This window comes from Solenopsis invicta, chromosome 5, assembly GCF_016802725.1.
Source record: "Solenopsis invicta isolate M01_SB chromosome 5, UNIL_Sinv_3.0, whole genome shotgun sequence".
Classification (NCBI taxonomy): Eukaryota; Metazoa; Arthropoda; class Insecta; order Hymenoptera; family Formicidae; genus Solenopsis; species Solenopsis invicta.
The window spans coordinates 20,945,013-20,963,489 of record NC_052668.1 but is presented as its reverse complement, the minus strand read 5'-3'; the positions used below and the strand labels follow the sequence as shown (position 1 = coordinate 20,963,489).

The 18,477-nt window shown below is 44.4% G+C and overlaps 1 protein-coding gene across 11 annotated transcripts in view; it reads right to left on the bottom strand.

Annotated features, from left to right (window-relative positions):
* Positions 1–225: 225 nt before the first annotated feature.
* The window catches only part of LOC105195119 (SH3 and multiple ankyrin repeat domains protein 1), a 121,428-nt gene continuing 103,176 nt past the window's right edge, over positions 226–18,477 (bottom strand). For 3 of the 11 annotated variants that reach the window (XM_039449895.1, XM_039449896.1, XM_039449894.1), the window contains 13 exons: positions 15,343–15,523; positions 14,743–15,062; positions 14,016–14,280; positions 9,892–10,612; positions 9,266–9,498; positions 8,274–8,480; positions 7,823–8,093; positions 7,532–7,733; positions 7,097–7,406; positions 6,818–7,011; positions 6,482–6,649; positions 5,140–5,440; positions 226–4,983 (listed from right to left, as the gene is read on the bottom strand). In XM_039449895.1, coding sequence (XP_039305829.1) covers positions 3,743–4,983; positions 5,140–5,440; positions 6,482–6,649; positions 6,818–7,011; positions 7,097–7,406; positions 7,532–7,733; positions 7,823–8,093; positions 8,274–8,480; positions 9,266–9,498; positions 9,892–10,612; positions 14,016–14,280; positions 14,743–15,062; positions 15,343–15,523 — 4,614 coding nt within the window. In that variant the 3' untranslated portion in view covers positions 226–3,742. The remainder of the gene's footprint in view (positions 4,984–5,139; positions 5,441–6,481; positions 6,650–6,817; positions 7,012–7,096; positions 7,407–7,531; positions 7,734–7,822; positions 8,094–8,273; positions 8,481–9,265; positions 9,499–9,891; positions 10,613–14,015; positions 14,281–14,742; positions 15,063–15,342; positions 15,524–18,477) is intronic. The other 8 variants (XM_011160371.3, XM_011160373.3, XM_026133556.2 and 5 more) reach the window with 6 other exon arrangements.

Genomic DNA, 18,477 nt, shown 5'->3' with positions numbered 1-18,477 from the left:
GAAATAAAACGACACTTTAAAACATTGCTGAAATATAGGAAGCTGTCGCAACGCTCATCCTCTTTCTCCTATCCTTTATTAACAAGTTTTAGAATTGCATAATGCTGAACGTTGGTTACGGCAAAGTCTCTGAATGCTGTATCTATCTATCAGGAATCTTTCATTTCGCTGTGGATACATCTTCCGGAGTGTCAGGATGAAGGTGAAAATAGAGCCTCGGGCGGATTAGTTGAACATGATTGATTATTATTCATCGTCGAAACATTGCACGTACTTTGCAATTTACAATACAATACCTATAATACAAAATACTAATAGTAATTGCTTGATAATAATATTAATGATAGTGATAACTGAAATATGAAGAATGACGGAGGATAGGTGGAAGAGGATGAGCAAGGGGAGCGAGATTAAACGTAGGAATGCTAGACGATAATAAAGAGTGGGTCCAAAAATTCAGTCGATCGCAGTACGATTATCGAGCTACGGCTCTCGATGGCTCTCCTTGGCACTTGCCGTTCTCACATCTCGGAGCGTGTACAGAGTGTCTCGAGAAATGCACGTTACGAATATATCTCCGTTTTCCCTGTAAAATCCGCGTCCGATCCTTCCTTAGCGAAGGCTTCATCGGGGAGATTAAATAGCTGATATAACAAATATTTGGAGTACCGTTGAGCGAATCGAGCACGAATGGCACAAAAATCGATATATCGACCGTTTCCATTCATGTACTTTCGCCCGGTCGCGATTTTAACGTCGAATATTAAGATTTTTCGCGGAGAATAAAAATTTTTTTTTCGATACACTCTGTATCGCACACGCTGCGTTCCCCGAACACGAGGTGCGAATTAATCGGTAACGGGAGTTAAATTCCGGTATGCGAGAGTGGGCTTTAACTCCAGGAAGAATTAACTAATCCGACAAAACCGTTGAAAATCGCAATGTTTCACGTTGCGGCGTGTTTTAGTTCTCCTCGCGAGCGGGAAAGGCAACCACGCGAAGCGGTGATTTTAACGGTATTTCCACGATGTCCGCGAGACATCGCGTTTCTCTCGAATTTTCCGCGGCCAATTAATCCTCGTCACGTGTAGGGAACAGCCCTGTGTTGCGCGTCGTGTATATATATATACATATACTATACATATATAAATACTTTACTGGTAGGTTTTAACAAGGAAGTTAGATTCGCGTGCGCGCACAGTGGCAATCCCCGGATCTTCTCTCGTCCAGGATAGCACACATTCTTCGCTGTGTGTGTTCGAAGATCTCGTTCAATCATGCATAGCGACGTGAAGGAGAAACGAGGGGAACAGGCATGTGTGGAGGGAACAACTAGATTACAAAGTGTATCCTCTTACGCGCCGTCGTGTTACGCAATGTTAACTGTCTCTCTTTTGCGTAAATTTTGATATATAAGACTACTATATTACTTTTGGCAGGAATGTCGTAATTATATATATTTATATTTATATATATATATATAATCTCGGCCGCGACCATGCGCCTAGCGCATCCGCTGGTCCACGCAGCTGATGTCGTGCACGCGCTTCGCACGGAACGCCACGTGGCCGCGCGCGCCACGTGCACGGCAAAGAAAAACAAAGCCTCGTCTCTCAGCCGATCTCTCCGTTTGCTGCATTGTACGAGCCGTCGTGATGCACGCGTGTCGTGTTATATTGCTTTTCGCTGATCCACGAGAGTTTCCAAAATAATTCCGCGAATGATACGCGATCCCACACAGCGTGTACATCTGGTGAACATCATCGGATGTATTTCGCGTATTTATTGAAATTTCTTATGATATTCTGATTTGTGAGTACTAAGTATAATTTTAATAAATTGTATATATAAAATCTAGAAAAAGTTTGTCGCTGTTTCAAAATCGAAAATTACAAAAAGATAAATGTATAAGATATAATGGATAAATTGCATTGAATGCATTATAGTTTTAAAGTTTTACGTGTTATAATTTTATAGTTTTGAAATTTTTATAAATTATTATTTTAATAATTTTCATGTAAAAAATACAATTTTTTGGATAAAAATATCCAGACAAAATCTGAATATCTCTCGAACTACTTGTGTATTCATACACATAAAAGAATGTTCAAGAAAACACTGTGTCGGATCTCGGTGCTTATATCAAACAAATGATGAAATATATCGAAGGAACATTAAAAAAAACATAGGATTGATTTTTTCGTAAATCTCAAAAATCACACGGCGACTCACGCGTACTTGTACTTATGCTACAATTCATTTTTGTTTAGCGTTCGCGAAGGCGTAAAAACGATAATCGGGAAGGTTCGGTGTATGTGTGTGTATATATATTTACATACTCGCAATTAATTTGCAAGAAGATTTTGGGCCGCGCTTGTGCAAAGAGCTCGAGAATCCAATTCAATCATCAGTTTCGTGCTTGCGAAAGATTTCTCGAATGCACGACTTTGATTTTCATACTTGTTCAATAGTGATGTATGAACACAAAGTTTTCTGGCTCAAGGACGCTTTTCACGCGGATGGAAGGAGTACGATTTACTTTACAAAAGCTAAGAAGTAATGACGGTGCATTATAACGAAGTATAGTGTTGCACATTCTTTTGTGACGCGACTACGCTTCCTCGAAAGTTTCGTCAGTGGAGCGTTAATAGTCGCCGTATAATTATAATAACAATGCTCTAACAATAATTAATAATAATATAATAATAAAATCATAATACACTAATATTAATAATATTTGCAATTACAAACTAGGAAGAATCTCTAATGACTTCGCGAGTAGAGCTTTGTGATTAGGCATTTGAGCAGTGTCTAGACACGAGAGAAACTAAAAAAAAAATCGCGCTTGTTCGATATTAATAACTAATCAGTTACGTGATTTTTCGCGTCATCGTTACTGAAATCATCGCCGTCGACGCTTTGTCGGCAAAGAGGGATCGAGAGTGAGCGAGACTGCTGTAACGCTTTTGCATAAAATTGGTTTAGAAGCGACTTGCAAAAACTTGTCTCGACAGTTCCGTGTTTTCTCGGAGCGAAGAGTGTCGTGGTCGTGTCGTGTAAAAAGTTTACTTAAAACACACCTCGCAGTTTGATAGAAATATGAAAAACAAACCGATATGCATCGCACATTCACGCGTCACAACTCATGCACGCGTACACGCATCAAATGTATTTCCTGCTTTTCTATCTCTCTCGGCGCGGTTCGTCTTCTCCCATCGGAATGTGTGTATATTCGCTCCTTCGTGCCCTTAGGCCGCTCACGTTCTCTCTATGACGCAGCGAATCGATTTGCGGATCTGTCGGCTCACTCACGGACAGGGTGGCGCTGGATAAACCTATGATCGACCGTGCGCTCGTGTGCGACAAACCAATCCTCTATTGTGGTGCAATCGGACGTACGCTCACACTCGTAAACTTACTTGGTAAAAACGCGCTCGATTATCTCCTCGGTATACTTCCTACGACTCCTAGACGCTCGATTAGAATACGATTTACTCTTGGAAAAAAGTTGTCCAAGCGACCGCGCTTTATATACGCTTGCGCGGATCGTAGTGATCCTCTTTCTTACGAAGAATCGATGTAGTCTAAATTTAGTGCGCTCGTCGCGCGGTAATCACTACCGAAAAGGCGGAAAGCCTCTAAATATATTGACTTCGAAATCGCGATGTATGTGTTAAAAATTTTTTTCTCGTCGGGAAGTAACACACGGAATAAGTCATCCGTGCTCTGCGTGGTTTCCTTTCTACGGTAATCGACCGCCCGACGCCTTCACTTGGTTCCCAGCGATCTTAGGAATCGCGCCAATTATCTTGACGCGATTCTGCGAGGTGATCTGCTGCTGCTGCTGTTGCGTTTGTTGCTTGTTGTCACAGAACTGCGGCGGCGGCGCGAACACTACTACTTCTTGGTCATGGCCACCAGCAGACGGACCGGCGTTGAATTCCGGCGGCGGTGGTACGAACAGATCGTTGTTCTGTTCCTCAGCATCGGCTTCGATCGGTGGCGGCAGCTGCGCCAAGCTAACTGCGTGCCTGGTCAGCAATCCGCTGCCACCGTAGCCTGGTCGTTTGGTCTGATTGCTTTCCTTTTCAATTGGACCGGCTCCGGTCTGTAGAGCCGCGCCTCCCGGAGTCGTGTGCTGGTTACTCTCCTGATTGGCCATATTCCGCACGGCGGTATCGTCGAAGCCCATCGGCGGGCCCACCGGCACATCTTGGTCCGAGCTAACGCCGCTCGAACTGTTGTCGCCATCCTCGACGAGCGATTCTTGCTTTTGTTGCAAAAGAAAGTCGTTCGGATGACTCTTGGACGACTTTAATTGCGTGCGCACTTTTTGAATTTCCTCGACGCTAAACGAATGCGGTAGTGAACCACTGCCCGACGAACTCGAGCCGGATGTGTTGGAGTTGCCGGACGTTTCTCGCGTTGCCTCCAACTTCTCTCGCGCCGCCGCTTTCTCCAGTTCCTTCGCAATCTCCGATTCGCCATCTTCGTCCGTCTCGTCCTCACCCTCGTCGTTCTCCGACTCCGACAGACTGTAATCCGGCTCGGGAATCGGCGGTGCCGAAGTAGGTTGCACAGGTCCATTCGCGCCGGATGCAATCGATGAGAGGTTTGTGATAGATGAGCTGCTGCTCACAACAGTCTTCTTTTTTCGTTCGCGAATACCGGCTATGCTGTGGCTCCTGGTCGTCTTTAACGGTTGCGCGTATTGGTTGTTGACCGAATTGTTACCGGTTCCGTTACTGTTCATGTTAATGTTGGTATTTAGCGCCTGCTGGCTGCCGCTGGACTTGAAAGTCGTACTGCTGGGCGTGCTACGAAGACTTTGAGACTTCCTTAGATGCGGACGATTAGCTGGTAAACTACGCGAGCGATATCCAACGGTTTTCATGTCTTCCGGAGAGGCATACAGTTTCGCACTATTCGACGGCCGGAAGCTTGACATCACTCCGTAGCTGTCAACTGCGGCTGCCGCGAGTTCTGCGTATGATAAATATAATAATACTTTTCATGGCGCAACAAAACATAAAAAAAATAAAAGTATGTTAAAGATGTGCTCCTACGATATTGTAATAATTCTACATATTTATATGACGAAGGGGCGTCATGAAAAAAAAAATTTTTAATAATTCTTACCTTTGACCTGCTGGATGTGTGCCATGTTATCGTAGACCGAAGCTGGCGTAACGACGTCCGGCACGTTGGCGCCGACATTCACTTTGACGACCTGTCCGACCGGCGGAGGTGGTGGTGGATGATTCGGTGGTGGAAGCCCATTTCTTCCGTTTATGGCATTTACATCTTCTTGGCTTCTGTGACACTTGGTTGCCAAAAGGGATGACTGCGCTTGCACGTTGAGATCCGGTGTGCTATGGAAGTCCCTGTGAAGATCGGAACCGCCGCCCAAGCCACCGAAGAAGCGTACTCTCGATTGCGACTGCAAATGTAAGAACGAAAGGTTCATACAAACTGCGATTCGCGAACGCCAGCGTCGTCTTGCTAATTTTGAAAATTTTGGAGCGTGAAGAATTTACAGAACTGTGATTTAAAATTTCGTGAAAGGGCATAAAGTGAAACAAACGGCAAAAGGACATTGGGAAAATGTGATACGAGGATAAAGCGTATTCCTGTTAAGCGTGAAGTCCAAGCTACCATGATCAACTACATTACTGTCTCAGCAAAATGTCATTTGAGTATTATTATTGTCAAATACTGCGAAGAAAGTTACGTATCGTTAGCCTTCCATGCTTATAGAATAAGCTTATACAATCTTGAAGAGTGACTTAAGGAACTGAGGAAAATCACTGAATTTGGTTAAATGCAAATGTAGCAATTGGTTAATCATACTTGAGGCGTGTACACGAAGCTGTAGGTGGCATCTAACGCCCTCGCGGACGTCAGATTTTTTTTTTTCATTTAGCAAATGGCTTAGTCACCTGAAATCATGCAAGCCACGGACGAGCTAGAAACAAAGTATTTTCGATCAGTAATATAAGTAGTAGTCCTCGTCGTCTCGTCCGCACCAGGATCGCCCTTTGCTGTGCGCTCGCACTGGTTTACGCGCAAACTATAACACACATGCAAAAGAAAACAACCACCATTACCATTGCCCAGAGAGAGGAGCGTTCACCGAACGCCGGACGACGTTTTTGACGCTGGTAGACTTTTCTTACGGGACATCCTTAACCGTCGAGTATCAACGACTTACTATTGATGGGTAATGATATGAGGAATATAAGTAGAGAAAAGATGTATCTATTAGAGATTAAGGAATGATTAAAAGTTGTTTAAAGGGGTGCCAGAAAGTTCGATCAAACTACTGATGGATGAGATAAACGAACAAACAAATTAAAGGACATTATTTAGGGCAGCTTTCATCGACGGGCTTATTGTGAATTATAGGGTAAATATTAAAAAGAGACACGCGAACGAGAGGGCGAGCGCGAGCTCGTAACTGTGAGTGGCAGGTCATCCTTACTTTGCCCTTGCGCTTCATCTCTGCTACGCTCGCGTACACCCTGCCGGTCTTAGCAGGCGACGATGGATGCGACTTGGTAGACTGACCAGTAGTCTGAAAGTGAGAGGAGCTCATCATGGACGAGCTGTATTGACCGCCGGCGCTACCCTGCTGCCGCTGAAATAGTTCCTGGAAGAGAAATTAAAGGACGAAGCTGAAGCCTCGATCTCGTTTCGTGCATACAATGCCATTCAATTCGAGGACAACGAGCGCACGGACAGACTCTGTGATCGAGCGAAAGAAAGAGAGAGGGAGCATGTTCGACGCGCGTGCCGCAAGCGGATGAGAGATAGTTACTTCAAGTTCCGCAGCGGTGATTCTGCTGGAGGTTGGACGCGATCGAATACTGGCTGTTCTCGGTTGCACTGGGGTGTTCTGACCAGTGTTCGATCCGGTCGATGGCTGCTGCGGCATGTGAATCGACTCCGCGCTGCTCGACTTCGCACCGGTCGACGCGATCTCGTCGCGATCATCCCTTTCGCCGCCTGCTTCTGCGAGAGACATTGTACGAAATACATATCACGGATGTATCACAGAGTATACATTGTTCCAAGAAACCAATGTTTGATCCGTTACCTAATCCCGCGACCATCGATCGCGCTCTCGCTCGCCCCACGCTTAGAGTGGTTTTCGGATCTCTTCGCGGCGGTACAGGAGCTGGAGACCTGCCGAGCGTACCGCCAATCACTACATTGTTGTTACCCTTGCGCGGCAAGGTTGCATATTGTCTCTGAATCGGTTGACTAGTTGGCAATGCGGCCGCCGACTGGGAATTCGGAAGACTGATCACCGGCGAGACTACGGTCATTCGCACCAACTCTCCCGATTTCCTTATCAGATCGACCACGTGTTCATGGGAGGCTGTCGTTACATCCTCGCCATTGATCTAAAGTATTTGCAAGAGAACAATGCAATTTAATTCAAATAATATAAAATAAAAAATTCTACTGATAATTTTGAAAAATAAAACGTCATATACAACAGTAAATTAATATTTACTAGTAAACTTACTTGAATGAGAAAATCTCCTTTACGGAGACCCGCTAAATCTGCCACGCCTCCTTGATCGACATCGTCCAAATATTGTAACGCCGGGTATTTGGCTGAAGGAGTGAGTTCCATTAGTGGTGAAGTGGCCTTGGCGCCGCGCAATACGAAGCCAAAGCCTTTCCTCGAACGATGAAGAACAACAGTGCGTGGCTCCGACGTGACACTAAAAGTTCAAAATCATTATTGTATCTTTCGTTAAATATAGAAAATAATTAAAAAAAAAAAAAAAAAAAAATCGAGAGCGAAACTCACGGTTTTTTCAATCTGGGTGCGGTAGCAAAGTACTTGTGCTGCGACTCTCTGCGGCCCAATACTCGATTTCGTCCATCCCTAGCGGGTTGCGGGCCCAGAGGTATATTTGTGTGGCGCAATCGAACTTCTTGAACGCAATGCGCAGGAAACAGCCCGGTACCCTGTCCGCGCAAGACCCCTTCCAAGAGGCCGCAGTCGGTCGCACCGGTGACTGTTAAAAATAAAGAAACAAAAACACGCTTGCTATCAGAAAAATATTTCTGGTAGTTACCTACAAAACAGAAATCGAGAGAGACAGAGTGAGACGGCTATCGTCCCAAATTACGGAACATGGTGGTAATGACGATGTCAATGATGAGGGAAGGCGAAAAATCACAAGAGCGAATAACGTTATATGGTCGATGATATTGCGGAGTCAACAAAGCTATATAATAGAGAAAGAGAAAAGTACGTTTTGCTGATGGTTTGCCTGACGGTGTACCTTCAAGGATATCTCCTTGATTGATAGTGAGATGGCCGGTGATCCCGCTGCTGTAGTTCTCCACGCAGACCACCGTCGTGCCGGGAATGGATAATGAATTGGTCGTGTCGGACTGCGAGGTTCCCACCCCGGAACTATCGCTGATCACGTCGGACGCCGTGTCGCCGAGGCTCTTGTCTAGAAATCGACAACGATCGAATATACTCAGCGTGATGCCTCGTGCTTTTCCCCGAATCGCCTTACCGAGCGATAAACGCCATGCAAAAAATCGAAATCCTTAAGAGAGACAGAGAAAGAAAGAGAGAAAAAGAAAAAACGACTAACTCTCTTAACGCTAAATCAAAACTTGAGCGCATTTGGCCTCGGAAAAATCAACTCAATTCAGGTCGCTTGAGTATGCTCTACGACGGCAAAGAGCTCTAGAAATCGCCAGTCACGACCTAAATCACATTCGTCGCATCCTAAAAGGCGGTCGCTAATGAAAATAAGCGCAACACGTGTCTCTCTCTCTCTCCACGAGCGGGACCTCGCCCAGCTCGCTCGCTGGATTGGCAAGGAGGAGCCATTAACTCGGGATCTCTAATATTCTCGGGGACACCAAAAACGGAAGCATGCACGAACCATCAAAGCCATGTCGTCCGGTTAACTCTTTCATCGTGTCGTTTGACCACCTTCGCGCACCGCCGTCGGTTTTTGGTGGTGATGGTAATACATGTAACATGACGATGGTCCGTCGTTTTATGCGCGATACGCTCAGTAAAAGAAACGACCGTCCGCTTTCTCGTATATTTGACAGTTGGCTCTCTCTCTCGTGGGATCCGAGATATCTACACGGTGTACATACGAAGTTTCCGTAGTTCGTTCGTGGATCATCGAGGAGCAGACTTCTTGGTTCTGGTCCCCTCACCATCGTAGGGCGGGTGGGTGGTTGAAGGGGATAGAATGAGAAAAGAATAGTGTACCTGTGACGATGCTGGCCGAGTCTTCGCCGGACGGCTGATTGCTGCCTTCGGACAAACTTGAGCTGGCCGAGCTGAAAGGCGCTAAACTCCTGCTGCTCGGCGACGGCGACGGCGGCATCTCCATCTGCGTTCTGTGCATATCGAGGCGATGCTGCAGTTCGAGCCGGTGCTCTTGCAGCCTCGTCAGTCCCTCCATTCTCAAGTTTGAATAATTTTCGGCGGCGCTCGGCAATCTTGAAATGGTGCGTACAACTCTTAGGGGCTTACATCGGCGATCGGTCGCGCTTCGCGCCGACCAAGACCAAGATTCGCGTGGCGACGTAATATATATATATATATATATATATATATATATTTATATATATATATATTATTTTTTTTTCTTCTAGTCAGCCGAACGCGGATCGGTCCTGGTCAGGGTGAAGCAGCGGTGATCGCGTGAGCATACCGAACGAACGTCGCTGCTTGTGCGAGTGACGACGACCGAAGCGAGAATTATCTTTGTCGAACTCTGATAAGAGAGTCTTTTCTTCCCACGTATCCGCTCTCGCTTCAACCACGCGATTTTATCGCGTTTCGTCCAGCGATCGGCGGCGCTCGCGCGCGATTTTCTTGTCTATGCTTACCTCACGTTAGAATCTCTCAAGGAATTTGGACTCTGGTACTCCGACGTCAGTCGGTGGCCGTTTTGTTCGGACGGTATTCTCGGTAAATCGTTTCTGCTCGATTCTACGGACGGTACTCTGCCGAGGCTTCCGTGGTGGCTCGACTCGGTCGTCTGACCGACGATCGTGATCCCACCACCGGTGGAGGGATATTGTTCCGTGGACGGTACTCTGGTCAGGCCCACCGCGGCGGTCGGGTACTGCTCCGTGGACGGTACTCTGATCAGCGTATTAGTGGTCGGGTACTGCTCGGAGGACGGTACTCTGATCAGGGTGGCGTCGTATCGCTCGCCGGACGAGGCCCTGCTCAGCACAGCGCTGGGCGACGCGTATTTCTCCTCGGACGCGACTCGAACGAGCACGCCGGACGACGGAGGTGGTGGATACGGTTGTTCCGTGGACGGTACTCGATTCAGACTCACGGCCGCTGCTGCGGTGGTAGCGTACTGCTCAGCGGAAGGTACCCGCGTGATACTCGCGTACTGTTCCACCGAGATGGTTCTGGTAAGGGTACCAGCGGTACCACCGGCGCTAGGTGACATCGCGTGCTGTTCGCTGGACGGTATCCTGGTGAGGGTGCCCAAATTGCTCGCCGAGCAGCTCGTCGTCATCATCGAGGAAGTGCCACTGAAGGCCACTGAGCGTCGTTTCGGGTTGTAGCGTGGCGGCCCTTTAAACGGTACTGGAAAATCGCAAGGGTTGCAAGGTTAAGTAAAGAAAAGGTTACTTAGCCTTACAAGAGAGAGTAGACGCCGCGCGATCGTGTGCGATGTACTCTGCCGTCTTCTCAGACGAGCGTCGACGCGAGTCTTCAGAGGCGAAACGTCAAAATCGTCTCGTTCGATTGATACTGAGCTTGGATCATGATCATTTTGAGAAGAATATGAGAAATGTGAACCCTAAACAGTAAGTGTGTTGCTTGCACTTTTTGCATTTTTCTTTTCTCTCTCCAACAACCGAATGTATACTTGTCTCATTTTAAGTGCAAAAATTTGTAATTTAAGCAACGCGAACAAACCTAAATCTTTTCTTCGTTCTAATAAAATATATACTCAATACGTAATACTTACTAATTATATTCGTATTTTATTAATTTTTATAATTTCAAATTTGTTTCTTAGAACTTGATCTTTTTAATAAAACATTGTATCAGTCCAAAATGCCGAAATCATAAGGAATATTGAAAATCGCTTGTACTGTCTAGGGTTAAAAGGGATAAGTTACGTGTATCAAGAGTCACGTAGTACACGATGAAGACAATGTTTCGTGACCGAAACAGATATCGAACAAATCACTTAATCAGCGCGCCCGTTAAGTATCGCGACGGCATTTATGCGTCGTCATTATCTGCATTTAATCGACGCGCGAGTGTTAGTCGCGTGGTTTGTACATCGTACATTATGTTTGTTAAAACGAAGAGTTACGGCTCGGAGCGGGGGCCCCGAAGGCTCCATTCTCCACGATCGATCTTCCGGTGTTCCGGCACGGAAGATCGTTGTGCAGGATTTTTGCAAAGCGATCTTACAAGCGGTCGTCGTGTCGCACACATAAGCACGCACGCACACACGCGTGCACGCACAATGTTATTTCGCGATGGCGACGATGATGGTTATTGGCTCTCCCCGGGTAACCCCGGACAACCAGATATTGCACTCGTCCTTTTAGTACCGACACGTACAGAGCATCTCAGAACTGACGAAAGAAAAGTGGACAGCGTTTACTTCTTGCAAGATTTCGAAATGTCTCGGCGAAAATAACAAGACATTAATAACTTTAAAATAATTATTTTTTTTTAATATAATAACTTTAAAGATGAAATTATATTAGCCCAATCTCATTAAACCAATTTGAAATAGATTTTATTTTAATAGACTTTTGATTTAAGGAGGTATTCTAGTCCAGAGCGCAAAAAAAAGAATTTTTTGAAATTTTTTTTTTTAAGAAAACTGCTGCACATATTTCTTCATTTTTATACATCTACTTGTACATATGTAAATTAAAAAATAAACGCATTTTTCCAGTTGACAGACATAATTAAATATGTACAAACGTGTAAAAGTAGAAAAATTTATGTGCACCAGTTTTTTTTTTTTTTTTTTTTAAGTAGTTCTACATTAGAATATCCCCTCAAGCAATAAAAATATTAAAGCTAAAAAAAACAGGAACAACGCTAACACGTCCACTTTTCGTCTCGATTCGAGGATACCCTGTACAGACGGAAAAGCGGTAGAAGCACACGCAAGGATAACGACTCCATCCCCGTTCTGTTGTATCCGTTTGTACGATACAATGTGCTCGAGATTACGAGTAAGTTTCGTCGGAATACGTCATGTGCACAGACGATCGACGTTGCCGTCGCTAGGTCGTCGGAGTGTGTTTCTTCAGGTTCCTTTCCAGGCTCCGGAAATTCCGACGATCCGCGGAGACCACGTCGATTCACAACGTATCTCGAACTACCAAACATTACTAGTCAAGACATTCTTGCAAATTCAATGCTGCCAGGAAAAAAAATATATATGTACAATCCAACGTGTATAATAATACAGTGCAAAAATACGTTCGATTCACGCATTCAACGAAAGCGAGATTTCCCCGTTAGAATGTCAAACAGTCATTTTTAAATAATATTTAATATAAATTAGAAACAAACTCTCTAAAACTTGTAGAATGAAAAATCACTCCAAAAATTCCACAGAGTCAATTTTCACTCTTTTAGAGTGACGTTTCACTCTATAAAATTTAGAGAGAACGTAACGATAAAATATTCTTCAAAAAGTAATAGAATATTCTATTCTATAGTCCAATTTATGTAACTGTCCAGTTTCGTATCAGATATTGTAAAAAATTTGAAATAATTAAAAATTTGTTAAAAAAATGTACAAACTAAAAACGGTCTCTTCCGATCTGGCAGCACTGATCCATTCGACAGTGAATCAAAAATACAATACCATTAGTTACTGGAAAGCAATCTATCAAGAGGTAGTGTCGTTACTTCTCCGCGGTATCACAAATGTACTCGACGTCATACACGACCATCACCACCAAAAATCCCATGACAAATGATTGTAAATTTGTACGTTACTCGTCACACACAGCACAGACACAGGTAGATAGGTAGGTACATTGACACACGACACACGTACGTCACGCTCACAACGCGCCTCGCGTGTAATATACAATTCCAGAAGCACCCTCTAAGTAACTACGATCGAGAAAGACTACTTACTGATGCCTACCTCTATATTACGGAAAAAGCAGCGTGCACATGCTCATGCCATGCCCGACTATAATCATGCCATATGAAAGCATGCGTTTATAGGCCACGATCTTGTTTCTTATCAGATAACAATTTCGAACTTTATCGTGTCGTATGGCCATATGCGACTTTATTTCAACAAACAAATCGTAGATATCGTAGATATTGGTCTCGAAATACGATATCGACAATAACGTGATAACTAGCCACTACTTTCAAAGTTCCGACAAGTTGTTTCAATTTATTATCGAAACGATCGCGAAGATTGTATCGAAAAAATTATATTGGATTATATCAAAAAAGCTTCCGAAACTCGTCACGTTCGCCGCTGAATATCTCGATGCTCGGCATTCTTTAACTTATCTAACAAACGGTACGCGCGTTCGTGAAGAGGGGATTACAAATCGGACAGCCACGCAGATAGTTTTCGCGGGTGTGGCGTTTGAATATGGAAAAATGTTGAGTAGCAAGATTACGGTTATCCGTCTTTCAAGTCCGTTCGTCCTATTCGTGATCCCGGAAGGACGATCAACCGCTCGGCGTTATCATCGTTGCACGAGCAACGAGTCGTCGACGCGACGGAGCAATGTTCAAGATCAAAAGAGAGAGAAAGAGAAGCAAGAACGCGAAGGGACGGGGAGTGGAGAGGAGAAAGATCGTCAACGTCTGTCGTTTATTCTTGCAGCATCATGACTCGACCTCTCCAAGCGAGTTTCCTACGCCCGGATATTCGCGCCCCCGCGTCCCCTCTTCCTCCTCCTCCTTCTTCTCCTCAACACGGGAGAGCGGATCGATTTTTGACATTTCACGTGCGACGTTCATAACTCACCGACTTCCTCCGATTGATAATTCTTGATGACTTCGGCGAGCTCCATGTTGCCCGCGATCACCGCGACTTGGTACGGCGTTTGGTTCGCGTAGTTCAACGCGTCCTTCTGCGCGCCCCTGAAGAGTAGTTGACGTATGCACGAGGCGTCCGTGTTATTCACCGCGCACACGTGCAACGGCGTATTACCGGACGCGTTGCGCGCGTTCATGTCAGCGCCGTAGAAAAGCAGGTGGTCCAGATGCTGCACCAGATTGTTGCGACATGCCTGCGGGCATACGGCAGAGTAAGCGCGTATTAGGCACGGAAATCGTTCAATGGACTTGGAGCGGCATTCTTCGCTAACTCGCAACTAGCGCGCTCTGATTCGCAAGTTTTTCTTTCCTTCCGCGAGAATTTATGAATGAAACTATAAATGGATGAACTCTCGCTTTATATATAAATTGGTTTTGTGGGGAAACTTAATTGATAAAAGATAAGATTTCTAATGAAATTGAAACGTTATCAAAAAGTATGCGACACTAAAACTTTATTAATTGAGATGATAAGAAGTGTTATCAGATCTTAGAAGTGTTATCGAAATATCTTATTTTATTTAAAGGAATGTTCTCAAGAAACATTGACTTTTATGCTATATTCTTTCTCTATTAATTCTTCGACATCCTTATAAAACTCCGTTTGCTATTCAATGAAAAAAGATCTACGAAAACAGAAAAAAAAAGAGCGAAACCTGATGAACTTCGTGCCAGCCCTGGAGATCCTGAGCTCCTATCGTCGCGTGATCGTGAAGCAACGTCTCGCAGAGCATCGGGTCGGTCTTGTAAATGACGCTATAATAGAGCGGCGTCAAGCCCTTGGTATCCTTGTAATTCGGACTAGCCCCCAACTCCAGAAGCGTTTTTACCGCTTCCAAACTGTTTCGTTCCACGGCGCGGTGCATAGCCGTTAGACCCTCCTTCGTTCGATAGTCCAGTAGAGCACCGCCATTGACCAATGCAATTATAACCTTGGACGGCTTTTTCAAGGTTGTTGCCAGAGTCAACGGCGTCTCTGAAATCGAGAATAAAAAAAGATCCCAAATTTTTTGTGACTGCTTCGACGAGCCGACGATATTTTTCGTGTGAAAACATGGAGAAAATATTTCTATTGTATATAACTTTTAAGTATATCTTTTTCTCTCGATATGTAATAGAATACAAATATTACAACATTAAATATTATAAAATGAAAATTCGATGAAATACGATTACATAATAATTATTCAAAGATGAATATTTTTGTGGTTCGTTATAACGAAACTGGAAATCACACAATTGCGTATGCGTTTTACCTCCTGTTTCCTGACAATGAAAATTAGGATCCAGCCCCTTGCTGCACATCTTCGCGATCTTCTCAACCTGACTGCTCTGCACATAATCCAATAACCTTCGCAAATTCGTCCTGGTATGCATAGCCTTGAGTTGTTTCTCATCCAAATGCAGCATCTTGTACACCCGCCTCTTGTATTTGAGCTGGAATTTATTTGGGAATGATGAAAACTTGCGTTTTCTAAATGCGCGACTCGTGTTTGCCGTTTGAATGAATACTGAATGAATACCGTTAGCGACGTGTCACTTTGGGTCTCATCGATGTAAAAGCGTGAAATTTATCGCTCGCTGCTCGACGCGAGTTAATTATTTCTATATTACACGCGGTAATATAGCGGATCAAATAAAACCGTAAATGTCGATAGTAAGATACCCGAGTACTTTACTCTCCGACTGTTCGTCGCGTGCAATTTGTTGCGGTATAGATTCGCAATAGCTCCTAGTAGTACTTATGTAAATACATCGCGAGAGAACGACGCGCATGGCTATCGCGTAAATGTATCTCATCGCCGGATCGTCTCACCTGGACGGTTATAATTGCCGTTTCTTACAATCTAGTATGAATATATTCGTCACGCGTATTTCTCTGTTATCGATGAATACGCAATAAACCGGATGTGACATAAGATGCGTAAAGCATGGCTACGCCCCCAGGAGAATGAACCTGATTTATTTTCTCTTCTCTTTCTATTAAAAATTTCATTCCTTTTTTCGTTACGTTATACATTTTTTACAACTCCGCGAAACCGCAAGCTTCTAGGAGATTTATTATTTTATCAGCTGCAATAATAGAACAATCTATGAAATTTTTATACTTTGGAATGCTTTGAAATGTGACACATAATCTCTAAAAAAAAAAGTGAGATTTCTCTCCATAGAATTTAGAGAGTAGGTATGTACATCTTTACAATTCTACAATATAAGGTATTGAAGTAACTGGTTTACTTTTATACATAATGTTTCATTCAGTTTATAAGCAATTTATTTTTTATTCAGGTGAAGTGAGGCTAATGCAATTTTGCATGAGACAGCACCGTGAAAACGGTGTCGCGAAGAATCACGTTCCATCATCTATCGCGCGACTTCTTTTCGCAGACGCGACCGCGTGGCCGCATTGTACGCGAGCAATAATAACGTGATAAAGACCACTGTGCCAATACGCGTACATACAGTAACGTCGGGTGCGTAAGTGCATCCCGCTGCCATCATCATCGCGCGGATTGCATCGCGCACGCATCAGCCGGTTTTATCGCGTTATGAATGCGGACGGATGCGCTGCGCGCAGCAGCTCGACCTAACGGTGCACAGCTTATCCCAACTTCGATACTGACAGGCAGCGAGTATCGAGAGAGATTTGAGGATGAAAAATGAGAATTGAGAGCAACGAGCGCGGCGACGCTGCGAAATTCCGCCTGAGAAATCCGTTTACTCTGCGAAGAAGCGACAGGAAATACGTTGGGCGGATAAAGAGAGCAACTACGGTGAAGCTGTAAAGTGAGTTTTTACGTCGAGCCGGCGCGGCGGAGTATATCCGCGAGATGAAATCGAAAAAGAACACATAATTCATGCTAATCTCGAATAGATTTTCTCAATGCTGCGTACCACTTGCGAGCTTGTCCGATGTTACTCTCTCGATTGATAATTAATTATTCCCTGCCGCGCGCTCGGCTGACAGCTCTACCGCGAGACACGCGGCCGTCAATTTTAACTTTTCATTCATGGATTCGCGATTCGCCGGAGTAGCTTGTCGCCCACATCCTGCTCCGATTATCCGACGATACGTAACTCGGGCAAAATGAATGGATCGTCGAGTGATCAAAGGAACTGGCTCGAATCGAAGCGGCCCTGAAATTAACTTCCTCCGACTTTCGTGACGAAAGCGGAGAGTCTCAGATTGACAGCGGGAATCGATTATTGTAATAAGAAAGCTTTGTTGGCACAAGACTAACATTACTAGCGATTTAAACGCCAAGTTTATTTTCTAGTCGACGTAAATAATAGTGTCTCGGCAATTTGTACGACTAACCTTTTATTCGTTTATTTACTCGATAGAGAAATCTTCCCGAAATCATTTTCCTTCCATCGTATTAAATAAAAATTAAATAATAAAAATAAAATAATTTTTGCTCATTTTGATTTTATTACTAGTCAAACTTGATTTATATTAATTTTCAATTTTAAATTCAAGAGAGCTTAATTAAGTTACACGGATTAAAATTCATTTAAACGTTGTATATATTACGCAGAGATTATTACATTAAATCTTGCGATGGTTTGTCAAGATAATAGCCATCAAAGCCATTGTTAATTAAATAATAGAGGAAATGTTGATGAAACGCGATACCTCTTAAGAACCCGCAACGCCTATGTTTACGAAGAGAATGTAGCCCCGCTGTAAGGGTATTATTGTTAAGGCTGAGATCTTTGCGACATATCCACAGACTTATGGTTTTCAAAACCACGGGGCCCCATTGTCCAGTGGGGAGGCCGCTGACAGGCGTTCGTTAAACGTGAGTTTTTCGCCGACGGGCCCTATGTAATTTGTAACTCGTGCGAGGTGAATGCGGCTTAAAGACGGCTCAAAGAAGCTGTATGAGTCAGCCGTCCCTGAAAGTGAATCTCCCGCGACGAAGCGGGGACGTGCAGCTGGCACGGTGGAACCGATCGGGATCGGCCGAAGAAGAAGAAGAAAAAGGAGAAGAAAGAGAAGAAGAAGAGGAAGACAACTACAACGACGATGCAGGGAACTCGACGAAGTGGATGGTGATGAGAACTAGCACCGGTTACGCAAGAAAACCGCGGGATAGGATCCAGATCTCGTTAACCCGGGACCGGATTATTTGTTTTTCGCGAATCCCCGTTTCAACAGTCATCGCCGGTCGAGCCGTGCAAGAGCGCGCGCGCGTGGATTCGTCGCACCGCGACCACCGAGTGATTTATATGTATAGCGAGGATAGCGAGTATCATCGCGATGATTAATTACATAATTCGTACTTCCGCGACCTTTCCTCTTTTTCATTATGCTATGGAAACGGTTATCGTTTCGCTATCTTTCATTTGAAATTGAAGATGATGTAAAGGAGTTGCACTCGTATTAT